Source organism: Diadema antillarum, unplaced genomic scaffold, assembly GCF_040938485.1.
Source record: "Diadema antillarum isolate AM-2024a unplaced genomic scaffold, OU_Dant_1.0 seq00000015_RagTag, whole genome shotgun sequence".
Lineage (NCBI taxonomy): Eukaryota > Metazoa > Echinodermata > Echinoidea > Diadematoida > Diadematidae > Diadema > Diadema antillarum.
Genome location: NW_027271135.1, coordinates 572896 through 594909, shown reverse-complemented (window position 1 = coordinate 594909; position 22014 = coordinate 572896). Strand labels below are relative to the sequence as shown.

At 37.6% G+C, this 22014-nt stretch overlaps 1 protein-coding gene across 1 annotated transcript; it reads right to left on the bottom strand.

Moving 5' to 3' along the window:
- Nucleotides 1-702: 702 nt before the first annotated feature.
- Nucleotides 703-1548, bottom strand: LOC139725113 (carbohydrate sulfotransferase 9-like). The gene has a single exon (XM_071636199.1). It carries the CDS (start codon nucleotides 1546-1548, stop codon nucleotides 703-705), a length of 846 nt encoding a protein of 281 aa, XP_071492300.1.
- Between the last annotated feature and the right edge of the window lie 20466 nt (nucleotides 1549-22014).

The window sequence follows — 22014 nt, the reverse complement described above, 5'->3', positions numbered from 1 at the left end:
TCCAAAAATACAAGCAGCTTTGTTAATTCGAATGTTCTTTAATCGGAAAATGAAAAGAAGGTGCTTGCTAATGCACCCTCAGAATTACGAATCGTATTTCGTTTCCGCATTATACATGTAGTTGTTGTTGTTTTTTTTTAGTAACGAACCTTCGGAATAACGAATCGTACGTCATCTAAAGATTGTAATCGCATCTTAACCCGTTCCATATTAGATTCTGCATCTTAACCCATTCCACATTAGATTCTGCATCTTAACCCATTCCATATTAAATTCTGAAATCTCCATGGACTTAATACTGAGGCCACCAGGTTCCCGTATGGAACGAGTTAAGTTGAGATTTTTGTGACTAAAGCTGTAAAAAACAAAGAGAATTATAAGAAAAACAGGATACTTTCAATCATAACTGCTATTGTTATGTTACAAGGAAGGCATTAAAGGAAAAGTTTTATTTTGCTGCAAGTCAATAGAGGGCGCGGTTCCACGTTTCTGCAAGTCAGTGTCAATGGTAGCCCGCTAACGTATAAGCAGGCTGCGGGAGTGAGGGTGCACACCCTATTCAGGTGTGCATGTTGGTGTTGAATCGGCCTATTCTCAACACCTTATAGTATTGCTGTGAAATAAGATTAGATTAAATCGAATAAAACTAAAGCAGAGCTGTCTCTTTTTTTTTTCTCTTTTTTTTTTTTGATAAGTTAGATCTCAAGCGTGATCCCGTCGTATGCTCTCTGGCATATTGTAGCCAAAATACGCCATGTCGGTTGAAAGCCTCTCTGTGACTTTTTCAAACTGCTCATCAGAAAGCGTGTCATAATATTTTTTCATGATGGCATCATCGCTGCTATTCGAAGCGTGAAGTTTCTTATATGGGTGAAATCTAGAATCCGCACCCATGAGCTTCAACGCCTCTATAACATCTTCATTATACGTCTCAGTTTTTCCAATGAAATCGTAACCGAGACAGGGATTACAAATCTTGTACACGTCCTGCCAGTGAATATCGTAATTCCCGTCCAAGAAATAGTCGATAAATTCTTTAAATGTCACATTGTACATTTCACTTTTTACCGACTTATTGGGCATTTCGTCTTTAGAGTGATTTCCGTATTCCACGTAAATTTTCTTATTGTGAGCCTGGCGTTGATTCGGACTTATATTTGGGAAGGTTTCCAATCGCTCTCTGAAGGCAGACAAAAGACGGCTGTAAGGATTGCGGACGAAGATAACCTTCTTAAAGCGAGAAGCGTAGAATTTCTTGCGCTTTTTCATTTGTGACATAAACTTAAAGTGCTTCTTTAGTAAAGTAACAGATTCCACCGCTCCTACTTTAGCGTCTTCAGGTATAAAGCCGTTAACGGTGAGGAGAAGTCTACCCCAGACTGTGCCGCCACACTTGGGGATGAGGAGAAGCAGTATCCGCTGATTTGGGAGGACCCGAAAGCGCTTGCAGGTCTTGGCCAGGCGCGGAGAAGTCCTGGTGTTTCTCCGCAGACACTCACGCCGCAAGGTCTCTTGACGAGCCGCCTGTGTGTCTCCACCACTCACCATGGGTGAGGTTTCCTGAAAAATATTATTTTGCCGCACATAAGTGGAACATCAGTTCGTTCATTATTTTGAAAAATGAAGGAAGTGAACAATGTCCTGGATCTGAACCGATGTTAAGATAACTGTACTATGCCCACTCACATCTCATGAAACGTAACTGTTCAAGTATACTGCCGGAATGAAGTAACGTAATCTCAATGTAAGAATGTAGGTTATCGGTAAGAAGCTACATTATATCCCCTGACAATATACTTATGAAGTTGAAAGTGTTTCCGACATGAAAATCCAGGAGATCCTAAGGAGTGCAGCTCTCATAACTGTGTACATCAGAATTGTGTTATTCATTCTTCAACAAACTTACATTGAGGGATCAGCATTACACTTGAAGACGTTGGTCAATATCATACTGATACATCTAGTTTAATATGGGGGCAGTTCTATAAAACAAGATAAAGAAACTGATCGAAGCGACATGGAAATGTATTTCATGTTAACACAAAATACACGAGGCAGAAAAAAATTGCAAAAAAGTGGCGTGTAGTTTGCACCTCAGTGATGTCAGTGTCAAGAGAAGCCCTTGCAGGAGGCCTTTTTATTGAACGTAAACTTAGCAGGAAGGCAAGCAGGTAACAGTAAGTCTATGCATCTTTTAGGAGTTTGAATAGGGTCGAAGTTGCAGTCACGGTGGGCCTATATGGCAACATCAATCGCGAAGTACGTATGCCAGCCTCAGAATCAGGTGAGGTGAATCTATCTCTACAACAGTCGAGAATAACATTGTTGTCAATTTTGTGCAGGCGTCACACCGTCCCAAAATTGAGCAAAGATGAACAAACGGAAAAAGGAAATGTTCAAATTCAGTTCTGATCGTATACTCGAGTAAACATAATAGGGTTATTCATGAGGACATCTTGAGCAGTGATACGACCATCATACGACCGCGGTGGACTTTCTTGGACTCCAGCAGCAACTTCGTGAACCATTACGAAATCTTCGTGTGGCCATTGCGCTTCCTTCGTGCGTCCTTCGTGTGTCTATCGAAAAAAAAAAAAAAAAAAGATTCACATCTTCGTGTAGCCTTCGTGTGTGGTTCGGATGCCATCGCGCCATCTTCTGTGGTTGCTTTGGGCAGCGATTGACTTTTGACCACGTTCGGGGCAAACTTCGCACAAAATTCAATTTTCATATTCGTATTTCCATCTTGTGTCACTGTCGTCACCCTATAGACAGCAAGTTAAACTTCTAAGCCAAGTGTAATGAGTGTGAGATGGGTTTTTCTATTTCTTTTGTCTTTTATGATTTTTTTTTTCAATGAGTAGGAAGATCACGAGGGAAGTCACATATCTTTTTTTTTCTTATTTTCGGTTTTCTGCTTGTCCTTATGGTACACAAGAAAAGGGGGATCCCTGAAGGGTGTAGTTATAACAAAAATTCCCGAACAATATATTTTAATATGAAAGCTCATAATATCGCCAATATCGTTACAGCAATGCTCCCTGTTCCATTATACCATTCTCGCTACGATTTGACAATAAGCCGGTTCGGAGATAGCTCATGTGCACATGGGTACAAAATAAGCCAGTTCGGGGTTAGCTCATGGGCACATGGGTACAAATGACCTTTCTTCTTTCTCAGTTGATTAGGCACTCCACAAGTTTCAAGCAACAGAAGGCATAAGCTTGCCCAACGAAACAATTTATGGAATTCATCAGTTATGTTCAAACAAAGGATGAACTTGCGTAGACCAGGTGACCACAATTATCCTTCCATTGGCATTTTGGAAAGCATCCATTTCATTATGTTGCATTGCATGTATTAACAATCTCTTTCTATTGATATTGTCAGATACCACTTTTGCTGTCGGGTGGATGTGCTGGCAAGCAACACATATAAGGATCACTTGAATAATCATTACATCACAGATGCTTATCTCAGTGAATTTAAAAACCAACATGCTCTGCTGGTACAGATGACCTTTTTCTGCTCATGCTCAAAGTGGAACCCCGAACTGGCTTATTAATGAACTTTCATTTTTCTCAGTTGGTTAGGCACTTCACTCAATTCAAAGCAACATTACTATGCAGCAGCTTGCCCAACATAGCAATTCATGGAACTCGTATTCTAACAAAAAAAAAATGAACCTGTGCAGATGAAGTGACCAGAATAGTTAGTTGATCAACACTTTGGGAAGCATCTATTTCATTGTGCTGTTTTGAATACATTAATAAACTTTTTCTGTTAACATTGCCAAATACCAGGCTTGATGTCAGGTGGATGGACCGGCAGGCATCATTTATAAGGATTCCATGAATAATCATAGCATTACAGATGCTTATCTCAGTGAAATTAAAAAATAACCTGTCTCTCGGTACAAATGACCTATTTCTGCTCATGCTCAAACTGGAACCCCGAACTGGCTTATTTTCTCGGATCGGGAAAGATCGGGTTAAACCTGAGCCGATCTGGACACAGTATGATGTTAGAATGCTCTAAGAACGCTGCAGTTACGACTACCACGTGCTTGCTACGCTCTTACTGCAATGATCGGGAATGAGACATTACAATCTCTGCGCTTTAGAATGATGTAGCTACGCTGTCAATGCGATGTTGCCGATGTTATCCGATCGATCGATCGATGAGGAGTCCAAAAATAGATATACATCATATAAGAATATTTTGATTAAGGTCATACGATCTGAAAAGCGGAAATATTATACCATTCAGATAGAAAAATATAAACATGACGTGAAGAATACATGGAAGATATTAAAACAGGCCATGAATATATCAAAAAAGAAATTGAATATTACAAAAATAAGATTTGATAATAAAATTGTTGAAGATCCTGATGATATAGCAAATATTTTTAATTCTTATTTTTCAATGATTGGAGAGAATCTGGCAAAAGAAGTACCGCAGTCCGATACGCATTTTGCAAAATTTTTAGGTCAATCCAATCCCAGTTCTATTTTCTTAGCTCCAACTACGAAATATGAAATAATAGACATTGTTACTGCAATGAATGATAAACGAAGTGCCGGTTATGATGATATAAGTAATTTTGTTATAAAGGGAATTATATTTTCTATTGCTGACCCACTTTCTCATATTTTTAATAAATCCATATTACATGGTGTTTTTCCTGATTGTATGAAAATAGCTAAGGTGTGTCCTTTATTCAAAAAAAGAGACAGTTTTGATATAAGTAATTATAGACCTATTTCTCTACTTTCATCCATATCTAAGGTTTTGGAAAAATTGATATTTACAAGAACGATTAAATTTCTCAATTATTATAATGTTTTTACGAATTCTCAATTTGGGTTTCGTCAGAAACACAGCACCATTCATGCTCTTTTGAAGTTTATTGATAACGCCGCACATACTATAGATGACCATTCTCATCTTGTTGGTATCTTCCTGGACTTCTCCAGGGCCTTCGATACAATTAATCACGAAATTTTACTTCATAAATTGTCTCATTATGGTATACGAGGGAAGGCCTTGGAGTGGTTCAGGAGTTACCTGCAAAACCGAAAACAATATGTATTTTTGAACGAGCACAGTTCTAGTCTTGAAGTTATCAAATGTGGCGTCCCTCAGGGGAGTATATTAGGACCTTTACTTTTCATCATTTACATAAATGATTTTTGTAGATCACTCGATATACTTTCTTTTATACTTTTTGCCGATGATTCAAATATTTTCTTCTCCCACCAAAATCCAATCACTCTTGTCGATACTGTTAATTCTGAATTAAAAAAAGTGACTCAATGGATAAGAGCCAATAAATTATCACTGAATCTTAAGAAAACTAACTACATGTTATTCAGTAAGTCTATAGAAGTTTTACACACAGATATCATCTTTGATGACGTTCATTTAGAGCGTGTATCACATACAAAGTTTCTCGGTATTACAGTAGACGATAAACTTTCGTGGAAGCCTCATATTATTAATATTAGTAAAATAATTTCGCGTAATATTGGTATTATCAATAGACTTAAATCTCATATCCCGTTGTCTTCCTTGCTGACGTTGTATTTTTCATTGATATTACCTTATTTAAATTATGGAATTTTAGCATGGGGCAGTGCCCATCAAACTTTATTAGATAGATTATTGTTATTACAAAAAAGGCACTTCGTATCATTTGTGGCGTTTCTCCATGTTCCCATGCAGATCCATTATTTGTTAGATATAAGATTTTAAAAATCAAAGATATGTTTTTCTTTCAGCTGGGTCAGTTTATGTTTAATTATAACACAAATGCACTTCCTAGCATTTTTGATTCAATGTTTCCACGAAATCAATCTTTTCATAATCATCCCACCAGGCGATCAAATGAGTTTCATCTACCCCTTCTGAGAACGTTATTGGCTCAAAATACATTTATATACAGTGGCCCTAGATTTTGGAATTCTTTAAGTTGTGATATAAAAAATTCTTTATCTTTGAATTCGTTTAAGCGTAAGTTAAAAAAATGTTTGTTGAACTCATATTAAGCTATATATGATTCATTACCTAGCTGGTCTTTACAGCCTAAGGGTTCATCGTCAATCATTGATTTCATCATTGTGTATTTTTTACATTATCTTATTTGTATAAACTTTGTTCGGCTGATCGAGCTGAAACACCTCAATTCCCTCTTCTGATCCAGATGTACAGCACCTCAATTCCATCTTCTGATCCCGATGTTCAGCGTGTTGGCTTTTCCTTTCACTTCCTTTTTCTTTCTCTCCTTTCTTTCCATTGTTCTTTTGTGTTTTATTACTGTCATGGTATACCCTACTGTAAAGTCATGTAAAGTCGTTGTGTTTCTACTGTCTTGTTCTGTCCTGTCTTGTTCTCTCCTGTCTTTGTAAAAAAAAAGTTCAATGTATTCACAAGAATCCTTTGAGTGGTTCACAATTTACAAGCATGCTTTTCAGTGAACCTCTCAGTTCTTTCTTTCTTTTTTTCCCTCCAAACATAACTTTGTATTTTGCCGATATGCATGTATAATTTCATATTTGTTAAACATTATCTACCATGTAAAGTCGAATACATGCCTATGTTATATCTTCTGATTCATTTCGTGTTATGTTTGACGAAAAAGAAAGAAGGAATGAAATAAATGAAATGAAATGAAACGCACACTATATCTACGCTCTGAACGATCTATACGATCTTATCACGCTGTTACCCCATTCAGAGAGCTGAAAAGTGTCCGCTGTGGCCCGATGTACCCCGATTCGACTGTCGATCCGCAGTCAGTCAACTTATTAGCATGCAGAACCAAAGAAATATACTGTGGACCTCGAAGAGTCTCCTCAACTCACGTTTCTTTTGCAACAATGCATTGTTATAATCAAGACGTGCTGATCTTTCCAAGGCTTTTTCTTGGTATCCTTGCTTTTACGGTCCGTCTTCCTCCAGTTATAGATGATTTCACATTCTTCAAAATTCTGCTGTCCTCTTCCTCCTCTTTTAGCATCATGTGCAGTCTCTCTTTCTTCGTCTTTTGGGGAGCTGCTTCGCTGCTTTCTTCTCTTCTTTTTCTTCATCTCTTCTTCTTCTTCTTCTTCTTCTTTTTTGAAATTTGAGCTCCTTCTTCATATTATACCCCGACAGGTGCAGCGCGAATGTCCTCCTCCTCCTCAACAGTTTTGCCTCTATCTTATCTTGTTTTATTTCCTTGATCTTCCTCTGGCAGACATTTTAGCTGCGATATTTCCAGCGTATCGGCTGCGTCCTTTTAGCATGTTTAGAGCGGCGAGAACGGAAGGCGTGCGTAATTTAGTCTGGGAAGGCGTAGGAACAGCGTAGCTAAAGCGGAAACAGTGTAACTAAAGCGGGAATGAAGAGTGCTGAGAGCGTTGTAGGAACGGGCCTTGATTCTATACGAGAGTAGAGAACGTAGTGAGAGCGGTGTTAAGCAGGAAGATCGTGCTTTGATCAGGGAAGAGCAGCGCAGCAGCGGGACGACGTCGGTGTCTAAGTTTACTTCCCGTTCTTGTGCCGATGTTACTACGCTCAGAAAGACCTTGTTACGCTCATCCCGCAGCGTTTGCGCTGTCACTACGCTCTCCCCGCTTGCCGTGCGATAAAGAATAGGTCAATTTTGATCGGGGAGATCGGGACATAATTTTCAACAGGTTCAAAATTTCTTCCCGATTTGAAAAAATGCCCGCTCCAACCCCGACCTCCAAACGCTGCTGCCACGATGCTTCCGATCCCCGTACGCTTTTGCCGCTCTCTCCCAATCTGCTAGATCGGGACAGATCGGGGTCCAAATCGTGATAGTGGAACGGGGGCTTAAGTTTTCTTTTTGTTGATAAAAGATAATTAATCAATGCTCATATTTACTGTACTTTTGTTTGAACCTATGCCAGGAACAGAAGAACATATTACCCTTGCGGAAGTCTGGATGGCGTGTCCTGGTTCGGTCCGACCACCACAAATATGTCTCGGGCACGGGTCCTCATCTGAGCAGAGAAGAACAAACCTGATTAATTATCAAATTGCTTCCCGTAGGGCAAACACGTTGTAGGCATTGAAGACGTCATTTAGCCCCCCCCCCCCCCCCTTCCCCAGTTCATATTAACGCCACATACACTCAGGAAAGTGTTTCCACCATAGATAACTTCCTTGTCCCAACTTGCACTTGATCAATTGTTTCTAATGCAGTTACATTCAATCATTTTTGTTATGTTTCTCTTTAAAAAAATACAAAATTACAAGAAGGAATGGTATTTAACACCAAACTTGTATGCATAACACCATGTTACTAAGATAGAGCATGAAATACGATTGGACCTAATAATAATAATAATAATTGCATTTATATGGCGCTTCATACTGACGTTTCTAAGCGCACTTTGCTACTCATACAAATAGACTAGAAAACACAATAACATTAACAAAATTAACGTTAACAGTAACAAAAGAAGAAGAACGAAAAGAAAAGAAAAGAAAAATACATGTGATACAATGGTACAACAATTGATAACTGTGTGCGCCTCCAGAAAAAAAAAATTACAGCTGATTAAACAGGTGAGTTTTAAGAAGAATTTTAAATGATTCGACAGATGAGGCATTCTGAATATAAAGAGGGAGACCTACACTCAAAGGCAAACTTAGTAAAAAGGAATGAAACTCAAATATGTGGATCCAGTGAATGCATGCAGCTATATCAGTAGAACACGTCAGTGAAAGATTGAGGAAAATATGACAATCTGTTGAAAAAGGATGAATGTTTGAAGTTAAGGTGTCGCCAGTCGCTGAATGAGAAGACTATATTGCAGTTTGCGGCGTCACGCACGGTAAACGACAGAGCGAAAATGTAAGGAGAACTCAACGATTTTCTTCTTCTTTTTTTTTTTTTTTTTTGGTAAGAGAACACATTCTCTCGACTTGTTACCTACTTATATTTATGTGTATTTGACCCCCACAATTTTACCCTTCAAATAATGAATATGAAAGGGCAATCCATCCATTGCAAAATTCTTGATTATTCATGCAGGTTTTCAGATTTTTTTTGTGTGTTTTTTTATATGAAATTGAAAATAAATAAAGAAACAAATAACTTTTATCGAGGGTAATATAATTCCCCGTGCTTTCTGAAAGAGACAAATCAAGTGCTCTATTATTATGCTTTATTATTTATGAAGAAAAATTTGAATGTGTTGAAATTTCACCATGATTTCTTTATTTCCGTAGGCCTACATGACATTATAAAGTATAGTAGTCTTCTAATCCAGCGATGACAGCACGAAAGTTTAAGAATTCATAACTATTAGCAAATTATACTCATATACTTTCACTGATGTATTCTCCTAAATTCTCTCTGCATTTCTTCATTGAAATACCGTATAGGGTCATTATCCTATTTTCTTTTGAATTCAATACAATTTCATTTCTATCATCAGCAACAACAAAAAAAAAAATATATATATATATAGGAAACCATGCATTTGTCGTCTCATGGTAAGGAGCAATTTAAAAAGAAAAACAATAGTAGTAAAAGAAATACAGATCATGAGATGCAATATTATGATATACAGAAAAACAATGTACATTTTGCAATAGAAATCGAGAAAATTGAAGAAATGGAAAAGAGTGATCTATTAAGAAGCAAATTTTGTACATCGAATATCACTAGAGAGAAAAAGATATAAGAGATAATTATAGATCCCATCAGAGATTGAGTCTTAAGAAAAGTTACGGACAACGGATACAAGTTAGGTCGAACTAAAGGGAAAACTAGAAATGATGCTAATATGGTGACTGGTATGTCTTTACTATAGCTCATTATTGTCGTGTAGTAGGTTTATTAGTGAATATCCTACCCATCTGAGACAATTTTTTTCACACGATGGGCAAGCTTGTAATTCGCAATTTTTTCATGAAAATATTCTAAACGATTTCAGAATGTTATAGACAAAATAAAAGTTTTTTTTCTATTTTCTCTTGCCACCATGCCCCTATTTCTCCCTACAGATAATAGGGCAGTAATGTCCGTATTTACCAAGTTTAATTAAGGGAACACATTGAGCATTGTTGAGTCATTTCTAAGGTAAATTAAGCTGTATGAAGAAACTATTGCCATTTCACCTGTAAGTAGTGTCATTTTAGCATTTAACCTGACATCTGATCCTCCACATTTGACCTCATGGGAATTTTTTACTCGTAATGAGAGTTTTGTTATTTTGGTAGAACACCATAATGTATTTAAAATTGAATTGAATAACTGAAACTGCACCGGTCTTACACTCGAGACACAGTAAACAGTTCCAGCATATTTATTTTCATATTTCACTTGAGATACATTTCATTGAGATACATTAAAGAAGAATACAAACCAAGCAAGATTCAAAATATGTTATAAATCGGGCCATGGACAGAAAGTGTATCAGCGTATATAATGTACATAAGACAATTCTCTATAACTTGTGAAATATGATGGACCCGCAAAAGCAAAGCTTGTAAACGCAGGTTCCAAGAAAATATTCCAGTGTAAATTTGATATGCAATGAATGGAGATAGGACACAAAGTAATAATGACGAAACTATATAAAAACTAAATTTTCAAGGTACAAAGGAAAAAGGAAATACAAGAGATGAAAAAGAAAAGGAAAAAACAAGAACCTAAGGAATAAGAACTGAGTAAAAAATTTTATATAGCATATAGATACACAAGTGTATACACACACATATCTAGAATCTAGAATCTAAAAGATACCCAAACCCGAAGAGCAATGTGGATTGAGTGAAAGCAGCACATTAGTAGATCGCATCAGTGAAAGTTTGAGGAAAATTGGACAATCGATGCAAAAGTTATGAAACTTTAAAATTTTGGTCTTGTAATGACTGGATAAGGAGGCTGCTAAAGTTTATGACGTCAAAATAAGAATTCCACAAAAATTCATTTTTCATGAAAGTTACACATTCAATCAATTTGGTGCTGGGATGTTAAGGGTAATATCACTCCCCCTGCTTTCTGAAAGGCGTAAGTCAAGTGTTCTTTCATTAAGGTAGAAACGTGAAAGTATGTTGAATTTTCTATATATTTTCTTTGTTGTCCATGCATGATGTCATAAACTGAAGTAGTCTCCTTACAACATTTAAGATTTAAAAATTCATAACTTTTGAATCGATTGACCGATTTTCCCCAAACTGTCACTAATGTGTTCTATAATGTTGCTGCTTTCACTCTATCTGCATTGCTCTTTGGGTTTTGGTTTCCTTTAAAAATAATCAGAAGAGAGCGGCATGTGCCTGTCAGCTAACATGGATAACAAATTGGCAGTTGTTATGATATCAATGTTAAAAGTAACCATGGTAACGTAGCATTGCTATTGAGATATATGGAAGAGGAAATTTATCGGAGGTTATCATGATTATTGGAATGTTCGTTTATCCGAAAATGAAATGGTCTCGTTATTCCGAAGGTTCGTTAACCGGAAAATTAAATCCGGTTCGTTATTCCGAAAGTTCGTTAATCCGGAAACGACAAAGAGGCGCGTACTTACGAACCTACAAAACTGTATAATAATAACATTAATTTTATTCTAAGTAATATCTAAATACCCTTATTCATACTTGAATTAGAGATACTTAAAAGGGGGGTGATGAAAACGGAGAATTGAAACTCATACCGGACAGATCCGGCGTCATTGGTTGTATATTCAGCAACAGCTCGTGAAGAATTGAAATACTCACCAGTATAATAGTGAAAACCAAGCACAAAGATTGTCCAAAGTGCACATAGGCCGACCCCAATAGGTACGGGCTGTAATCCGTGACGAGGAGTCATCCTCGTGAATACTATCAGTTCTTGCCGACGTGGTAAGCACAACGTGAAAGATATGCCGTTTGATGTGCTGCCCTGTGGTAAAAGTCATTTCATAGTCAGATGCCTGACACAGCAAGTGCGATGCAACTTTCCATTTATTTCCGAAAATTAAAAAACCAAACAAAGGTATGTACTACTAAAGCTTTGGTCGTTTTCGGATTAACATACTTTCGGAATGATGAACCCTATTTTTTTTTAAAATCAAACTGCAGGATTTTAAAAAAGAATAACATTTGATGAAATTGCAAACAGAGTTTAAGCCAGCCCCGGTTATTACGGAAAAGATTTGTGCCACATATAGCACGAAGAATATCACACTCCTTTCTATTTCGAAAACCTCTACCAAAGCTAACTTATTTTAGCATGAATACAGCATAAACTTTGTGCCAAGTTGTAGTTTTCTTTGAATTTCCTGCCCAGATTAAAAGACAAACGCACCTTCATGATGAAAACTGTATTTACGAAAACACTTCTTTTAAACAACATACCACTATAACAAAAATCAGGAACTAATAACTTTTTTATTCTAAATTACAAGAAGGTCTATGTCATTTTCAACAATTATATGACCCTTTGAATCTGCAACAATCTGCTGAATTTAATATACATGGCACTCCGTAGCACCCTTCTTTATGCATCTGTGCTGTAGGTAAGTGTAAACAAGAAATGAAATGCCATGTTGATTCAATGCTGATTCTGGTAATAAGAAGTTTGGTGCTACCGTAGGCCTCGATTTGATTTCCACTCCCTAAAGCTAACAAGGTTGGGCTGGGCGCGTGACTATTAAAAAGCGAGGGTCACGATGACCAAGACTTTTCTTCACAATACAAATGTGTTTTTGTGATGCATGGCAGTGTGTTTGATTTACTTGTCTGGGAAGGTATAACCAAGGAGCTACAGCACCTACCACTGTATCTTTGTGTGCATGTGAGTGTAGACTGTGTTGTCGTCTTCATAATCCCTCTCCCCGTGCTTTACAGCTGTTTTCTCCCATTAGACTTTTGTCAATGACAATCACATTAATTCAGTGTCGGTTTATGTGGCCTTAACTCGTAAAATTGCAAACAGTAAATCAACATGATTTTTTTTTCTGTAATGGAACGCTTGTACTTACTTTGTACCGGAACTTTTTTAATGGAACACTTTGTAGATTTGAGTGACCTGTTTCATGAAAGGACGTAAGTCGTGATCTTGACTAGTGATTTTTTCGCAGCACGGCCATTCTGTACTTCTCAATATTAAAGGTCATCACAATTACACGACTAAGGTGGTATATTACAACGCCCAAGGGATGCTGTAGATAACCAGCTGAAGCTCTGTCTCTCAAAAATTGTTTTGATTTTCATTTAACGTTTCTTATAGACATCCCTTTATTTGTCAGATTGAATGTTGCTTCTTTGTTGTTGTAGTTGTTGTTTTGTCAGCTGCAGATACTCGCCAAGTCATTATTGTTCCTTAAAGTCATCACCTATTACGGATAGCTCCTGCCTTCATTTAAGGGCAAGAGGATATGAGTTATTTTTGTATGTTGTTTCGATAACAATCTTGAAATGTCAGTTCCGAAGACGTTTCATCAGTTGTCGCACGTATGTAATCTCTTTCAGATACAAGAGTGAGCTCTTTGTAAACAATAAACGTTAATTAAATGTATGTTTATATGACTTTCATACTTTGAAAATTATCTGTAAATATGAAATTATCTGATACATGGCAGTAACTGCAGCTTTATTTTCCCCCAAGTTTAACAGATCTATACAGGGAATTTTTAGGGGAATTGCGTCTGTAACAAACTGCCCTCTAAGCTTAGATTGAAGAACCCGAACAGCATTAAAGGACAAGTTCACCTTCATAAACATAAGGATTGAGAGAATGTAGCAATATTAGTAGAACACATCATTGAAAGTTTGAGGAAAATCGGACAATCCGTTCAAAAGTTATGAATTTTTGAAGTTTTTGTGCAGTGACCGCTGGATGAGAAGACTACTGCAGTGTATGAATAACTTAGATGTCACATGCGTACAACAATATAAGGAAAATATAAAGAGAATTTCACAAAATTTCATCTTTTGAAAAAAAGTACACATTCCCTTCATTCGTTACCGACATATGTTATGGGTAATATTATTCCCCCTGCCTTTAGAAAGAGGCAAGTCAAGTGGTCTTTTATTATGCGAAAAAAGTGAAAATATGTAGAATTTTCTTTACATTTGCTTTATACTGTTGTACGCATATGACTCACAAGCTGTAGTAGTGTCCTCATCCAGCGGTTCCAACACAAAAATTTTAAAAATTCATAACTTTTGCATCAATTGTCCAATTTTCCTCAAACTTTCACTGATGTGTTCTACTTATATTGCTGCATTTTCTCAATCCTTATGTTTATGAAGGTGAACCTGTCCTTTAAGGACGTTATAATAATATGAATGTACATGTAAGGCCTATCGCAGTCTCCGTGTTACACGAAATAAGACTTGCAAGTTCGTGAACATGACTTTTTCACATTCAGATATCACTCACATAACTTTAGATCTAGATACTGAAGAAATTGTAAGATAATACAATTGCAATATAATAGAATTGATATCATATTGTAAAGTACGATATAGACCTACCTTTTCTCTATATGGTATACTCCGGGTGAATTGCGCAAGGGACGGCCAGATTGTTTTGGACACCACCTAACCGCTTCATATAGGGCGTGTATTGCGGGTAGCTACGGCTCAGTGGACAAAACATACAACGTAATACTAGTACCACACAGGCCGCTATTTTTTCATAACATGTAGGTCAGGAACCATTATCATGTGACGTCACGAAAGGAACATGCCGTGATGTGTGGGCGTCTTCATGCTTAAATACAGTTGACCATCTAGTGTCATCTTATGTACATACACCTTTGTCATGCCTCATTATTTTGTTGGTAATGCGCTGCGTCAGTCTTTTTCAGATTGTACGATAATGATAGTGCTTATAGTAGAGGCTACTATGTAATCCCGTGAGATTTTTGTGCCAAAATTGATTTTATAAGCTAACTTTGTCAATTTGGGGGTGCTGAATCCAAAAAACTTTGGTTTTCATTTTTTCCAACCACGTCTTCAGCCGCCATTTTGAATTTCAAAATGGCCGCCATAGCAAACTGTATTTTGACCCATATTTCATAAAGTGAGCATTGTAGAAGCTTCAAATTTGGTGCAAAATGCATGAGGGTGATGTCAGACACTCTGATATATCTTCTTCTGATATTGTGGATTGTTTTGTATAGTTTGTAGGCTGCCATCTTGAAATTCAAAATGGCCGCCATAACGTTTTTACCCATATCTCAGGTTGCAATTATTGTAGAAGCATCAAATTTTCAAGAATGCACATGCTTGTGGTGTCCAACATTCCATTACAGCTGTTTCCTAATTGTGGATCATTAGACAAGCCACCATGTTGAAATTCAAGATGACTGCCATAGAAAACATAACTGTTGAAAGCGCCTTAGATGAATTTGCCAAAATTGTTCTAGATAGACTGAATTCATTTCCAGGTCAAGCAGAATGACAGCCATCTCTCAATTCAAAAAGGTTCCAATGACGTCATCAAGCCATGCTGAGGGGCAAAAACTGCGTATGGGGGGAGGGGGCATACCACTGTCCCATACATGTGGGCAAGCGTGTAAGCGTTACATCCCATATAGCCAGGCGGGTATATGCGGTTCGCGAACTGCACGCTAAAGCGGTTTGTTTTTGCCTCTCAGGGAACACATCACTTTGCATCGTGGAACCTCGTTAATGATTATATCTAAGCCCAGTCAGTAAAATATTTGTACAAAAGCAAGCATTGATACAACTGAAGGTGATCTTCAAAAACTTGATGCTGCCTCGAGAGAATGGAGACAAACAAGGAAAAGTCTCGCAATGGCCAATGGCAAGAAAGGCCATGGTCACCCTACCAGGTAGCCCCGGAGGCGATTTTTTTTTCCGTAACCCTAACGCGTCGAAATTGCCAATAGTGTCACTTGAGCAAAGACTATCAGTGTACAAGTTGGTTTTTGTACGCATGTGCGTGGACTTCCAGTTAGGCGTTGAGTTCGTACTGTTACTATACAAATGATGCACAGGATAGAGTGTGTTAGTGAAGGTGCGGCGCGCTCGAGAGTATTGACAATGGTGCGACATGCACGAGGCGCAGCCGAGTGCATGTTTGCAACCGTTGTCAATACTCGAGAGTGAGCCGCACCTTCACTAACGCCACGAAATAATCCTGTGCATCATTTGTTTTATAAAATGGGTCGAAAACTAACAGCATTATTCACGTACCTTTGTGGGTCAATACCAGTCAGCTACATGTAGCACTCGCTCAAAAGTCAAGATGTCCGAAGATGTTCGTCCCAAACATTTACGCACGTCGCACTCGGAAATCCCGCACATAAGTACTGTACGTACGTATAAGAGTATACGTACGCCACGTACTGTTATGCACAAGAAAGGCCGCCGGCTGTTGTGGCAGCCCGCGGCCCGAACTAGAAGTTGTTTACAGGATTGACAGCGCGTATAGTAGCGCGTGACGCACTTGTAACAACTGATTGAGTGCGCACTGCTAGTGTAAATATTGTGACGTACGTCAGGCCAGGGAAGTGGAAGAGAGACTCTTCTTAGTGCATACCTGAAGAAATTAATGCACGCACACGTGACTCATTTCAGCGCTTCCAATTGGCTACATTCTTGAACCCATTTTATAAACAGTATTAGTATACAGAGTACCATTGGCATGGTCGTCTGCTAACCACAGAATCAGATTACAATGTGAAAGCTTTAAAAAAGGCATTTTGGATCGGCATTTAAAAATCAAAAGATGTGCTATTTCCATCAAAATCAATTCATTTTCCGAGTCCATACATGTGCAAATTGCTCTAGTATCACGGTTTGAATTGCTCTATCAATGATTTTTTTGATGTTCACTTTATCATTGCCAACCCTATAGTCCTTCTCATCACTTACCATCGTCACCTCTACCATCACGCCCATCATTGAAGGAAACCAAAACCCAAAAAGAAATGTGAATTGAGTGAAAGCAGCAACATTAGTAGAACACATCAGTGAAAGTTTAAGGAAAATCGGGCAATCGATGCAAAAGTTATGAAATTTTTAAGTTTGGATGTTGGAACCACTGGATGCATGACATCATGTGTGGGCAACAACATAAAGAAAACCAAAGAAAACAGATATGTTTTCACTTTTCTTGAGTAATGGAAGAGCATTTGATTAACCACTTTCAGAAAGTATAGGGGGAATGATTACTACCCTTAACATAAATTATGTCAGTATCAATTAAGTTGATGGAATGTATAATTTTATCGATTTTTTTTTTTTTTTGGTGGAATTCTGTTCTTATTTTCTTTACATTGTTGCCCATCATGGTCTCTAGTAGTCTCTTTATTCAGTAATTAGAACACAAAAATATATATAAACAAAAAACTTTGCATCGATTGTCTGATTTTTCCTCAACTTTCGCTGATATACAGTCAACCTCGCTTAAGTCGACATCGTATAAGTCGACAACTCGCTTAAGTCGACACGATAAAAAAGTCCCGATTTTTGCCTTTGTTATTCCTTGAAAATTTCTTCGTCTTAGTCGACATTTATAAGTCGACAACTCGCGTAAGTCGACCTGATTTTTGAGTGCCAACTGAGCTGAAATACGTGTTAATTCCCTCGTCTAAGTCGACATAATTTTTTTCGCTCAAAATCTTATCGCCATTCTCTGAAAAAGACTTGTTTTCCCGCTCCGACTCTCAGCATTTCTACTCGGTAATTCTCTAGTGTACGGCGCGGTACGTTCGTGGCGCGATGCGTCCATTGTCTTGTACGTCAGAATAGAGAGGGCATACACTCATTGGAGAATCACATGTACCCGGTACATGTAATACCCAAAGCAGTTCACTTTCCCCTTTTTCTCCTTCTCATTATTCTCAAAACGCACAAATTTTGTACACCTATAGGTCCTAGTAGAGAATCATTATCAGAACATGAAATACGTGTTTCCGTTTATCCGAATATTCTAACGTTAATTATTCCGAAGCGGTATTAGAAACCTGGGCCCGTTTTTAGAAAATTAATCAGAAAGTAACTACATGTAATAGAATTGCAACTAAAAAGCAAATGCAGGTGTATCAAATCACGAGCAACTTTGCACAAGTGCGTTGCTGAAAAGGCTTGCGTTTGATAATCGTATGAAACTAGAAAATAGTTGTACGAACCTGAAACTCAATTGCGTTTAAACGCAACTCTAAAAATCAAATGAAGTCCATCAATTCACGCGCAACGCTGTATTCAAACGCAAGAGCGTTGCATAGAAGACTTGTGGTTTTCGTAAGAAACTAGAAACTGCGTTTAAAAGCATCCCTTAACATCTACGGAGGTGCGTTACTGTTGAAAAGTCTTGCGTTATTTTTTATTTCGTACGCAAAGTTAAAAATTAAACGCAACTCTGACATTCAAATGCAATTGCAAGTCCATCATAACACCGGGAACGCGTAAAGACTTGCATTTGATAATCATACGAAACTAGAAAATTGTTGGGAACTTTCTTTAAAAACTCAATTGCGTTTAAGCACGATTCTAAAAATCAAATGCAAGTCCATCAAATCTCACGCAATGCTGTATTTAAACGGAAGAGCGTTGCAGAGGAAGACTTGCAGTTTTCCGTACGAAACTATAAGAAACTATACGTTTAAACGCATCTCTATACATCTACGGAAGTGCGCTTTTTTTTTTAAAGACCTGCATTATTTTTATTCGTACGCAAAATCAAAAATTAAACGCAACCCCGAAAATCAAATGCAAGTCCATCAAATCACACGGAACGCTGAAAAGACTTGCGTTTGATAATCATCCGAAACTAGAAAATTGTATCTAAGAAACTTAAACTCACTTGCGTTTGAACGCAATTCTAAAAATCAAATGCAAGTCCATCAAATCACAAGCAACGTTGTATTTAAAACGCAAGAGCGTTGGAGAAAAGACTTGCGGTTTTTGTACAAAACTAGAAACTGCGTTTAAACGCATTAAATCTATACGGAAGTGTGTTATTGTTGAAAAGACTTGCATTATTTTTTATTTCGTAACGGAACTTTCGCCGTGACCGAACTTAGTCTGCACTAGCAGGGGAAAGACATCGCAACATTTACACGTTTCAAGCTACCGAAACGCATGCTGCTTCACAAAATGTCAATGAAAAAAATAGTAACAAATTATTGTCACAGTTCGCTATGCCGAAGGTTTAAATGTCAGTCCTAAGTTAAGTTAGTCCGACGACGGAAAGAGATTTGTTTTTACGCGGGTTAGTAATCCGAAAAATGTCGTTTTCGGATTAACAAACTTTTCTTCTTGTTTTTATTTCAGACTGGCCCGCGCCGTACAGAGCGGGAATGTTGCGAATCGGAGCGCGAGAACAATTCATTTTCAGAGTAGTGCAATAGAAATTTACGCAAAACAAATATGGCGACGTAGGGAAGGAAAATCACACATCTTATTTCAACTCAGTCGGCACTGAAAAATTATCTCGACAGAATCATACGAATTCACACGCATATCTTCGCAGCAACGCACTTGAATTTAAAGCGCAAAGTTGTATGCATTTTCTGGGGTATATGCGTTTGATTTTTCAAAGCAAATCTAAAAACGTACAGTGTCTAGAAACGGGCCCAGTTTTCCGATCCCGCTCTCTCAAAATCTCTCTAGAGATTTGGGAATTGTGCGTTGTCATTACTAATCCGCGCGAGATTTATGCATGAACTAAAACATAACTGTTGCTAACGTCAGTAGGTATGTTTTGGCGGCAAAAGGAGTAAGATTTGGGTTGCAATCCTCATCGTGATCTTATTCTGTATAGGGGAAATTTAGTTTTCATTTATAAGTCGACAAAATGTCGACTTACGCGTAAGTCGACTTTCGCGTAAGTCGACGTGTTTTTCTCAGTCCCGATTATGTCGACTTACGCGAGGTTGACTGTATAATGCTAATGTTGCTGCGTTCACTTAATCCATATTAGTCTTTGGGTTTTGGTTTCCTTTGATATCAACCAATCATCACTACCACCATTGCTTTTATTAGATTGCCATGCACGACCATAAACATCATTACTATCATTTATTTTCACAACTGGATATCATCTTATCACCACGATTATCACTCGTATTACCATCGTATACATGTCACCACAAGCAATATATCTTCCACCACTATCATTACTTTTTTCCATGTCATCAATCCATCAACAACAACTTCACGAAATCTCTTTCAAAGTTTTCAGCATCATCATCATTATCATCAGTCTAAATAAGCATTGCGACTGGCAATATATTCATACTCGATCCCTCCCTTCAATGCGCGCATGGCCTAGCACCCGTAATTGAAATGATGAAGAGAAACGATTGAATATTAAAACACTGATTTGTTGGATTGTTTGTTTGTTTGTTTGTTTGTAAGAACACTAGCTGCATTCACACGTACAAAATAGCTGGTTACCGAGCGCGCTCCAAAACTCGAGAGTTCTTGTTATACTCGCAACTTTTTATAAACTTCATGATCGATATATTATTATAGAAACAAACACCAGGCTTTAACTGGTATCAGATTCCCAGCTGGGTTCATGACTTTAAATGTGTATAAACCATTTGTTGTCGACTGACACCCAAAAAGGGAATTCTTGCCATGCGTGATTTGTTGTCTCGAAGTCGTGCAGTATCGTACACATAGAGCTGTGATAGAAGTTTACCAGTATATGGAGTTTATCAATATCAGCATAGCCATATGTTTACTATGTCAGAGAGAGAGAGAAAAAAATCAAACCCACAGCTCCGATTCTCAAGTAAAACACATGTGCTTTGTAGAAGAGATTTGAAACGATCGTTGTATAATGTGTTATTTGGCACAAAATAATTTCACTTATTTTTAATAATATTAATCGATAACCAAATTAAATTCAATTTGCCCGATATTCAGCCAAATTGAAGATCTTTTTATTAAGTTGGAGCAACGAGCATTAGTTCAGAGTCACAGAGGCTACTTTCGAGTTTTTATGAAATGATAGCTATAAGTTTGAACGAATAGCACCCAAAATATCATGGTTACAGTTCGTTATTGAGAAGGTTCGTTATTCCAAAGGTTCTTTATTCCGAAGATTCGTTATTTCAAAGATTCGTTATTCCGAAGTTCTTTATTCCGAAGGTTCGTTATTCCGAAGTTTCGTTTTCCAAAGGTTCGCTATTGCGAAGGTTCGTTATGGACCCTATTTCATTGTCGGATCAATGAACCTTCGGAATAACGAACCCTATTTTATTTTCGGATTGGCGAACCTTCGGAATAACGAACCCTATTTCATTTTCGAATAAACGAGCCTTCAGAAAGCGAACCCTATTTTTTCGGATAAACGAACCTTCGGGAATAACTAACCTGCGGAATAACGCCACAAATGTTCGGATTAACATATCCTTTTTGATTTTCGGATTAACGAATCTTCGGAATAACGAATATCCGAAACACACAAATTCCCTATACTTAGAGGTTTGTTAACCCTAAATTCAAGAAAGGTTCGTTAATCCGAACATTTGTGACGTTATTCCGAAGGTTCGTTCGTCCGAAAATTAAATAGGGGTTCTATTTCAAAGGCTCGTTTATTCGAAAATAAAATAGGGTTCGTTATTCCGAAGGTTCGTTAATCCAAAAGTCAAACAGGGTTCTGGAATGGGTCATAAGACTTTTTTTGTTCAAAAGTTATCTGGATGTCTATAACGTATACAAACGTTTTTCTGTCGGTCCTTAAAGAATTAGAAAGGTTTCTTGTTATTTTAACGTTTAAAAAACGTTTTTATAACGTCCAATTGAAACGTTTTGAATACGTCGAAAATCTTCTAGAAAAATGATGTTTTGAAAACGTTTTGACAAAACGTCCAAATAACGTACTTGGAACGTTTCAAGAACGTTTAGAAACGTCCAAATGTCAGCTAGGACCCAGATTTGTATCATGGTTGTACTTTGAGGTACTCACATGCGCTTTATCAGACCTTAACCGCCCACGATCTAAAAATGACGTCAAAATCACGTCCATTTTCCTTGTTTACATAGTTTTCGTGAAAAGGGCGTCTTTCA

Coding starts and splice junctions, on each gene's coding strand:
- LOC139725113 (XM_071636199.1), bottom strand. CDS start 1,548: ATGGTGAGTGGTGGAGACACACAGGCGGCTCGTCAAGAGACCTTGCGG.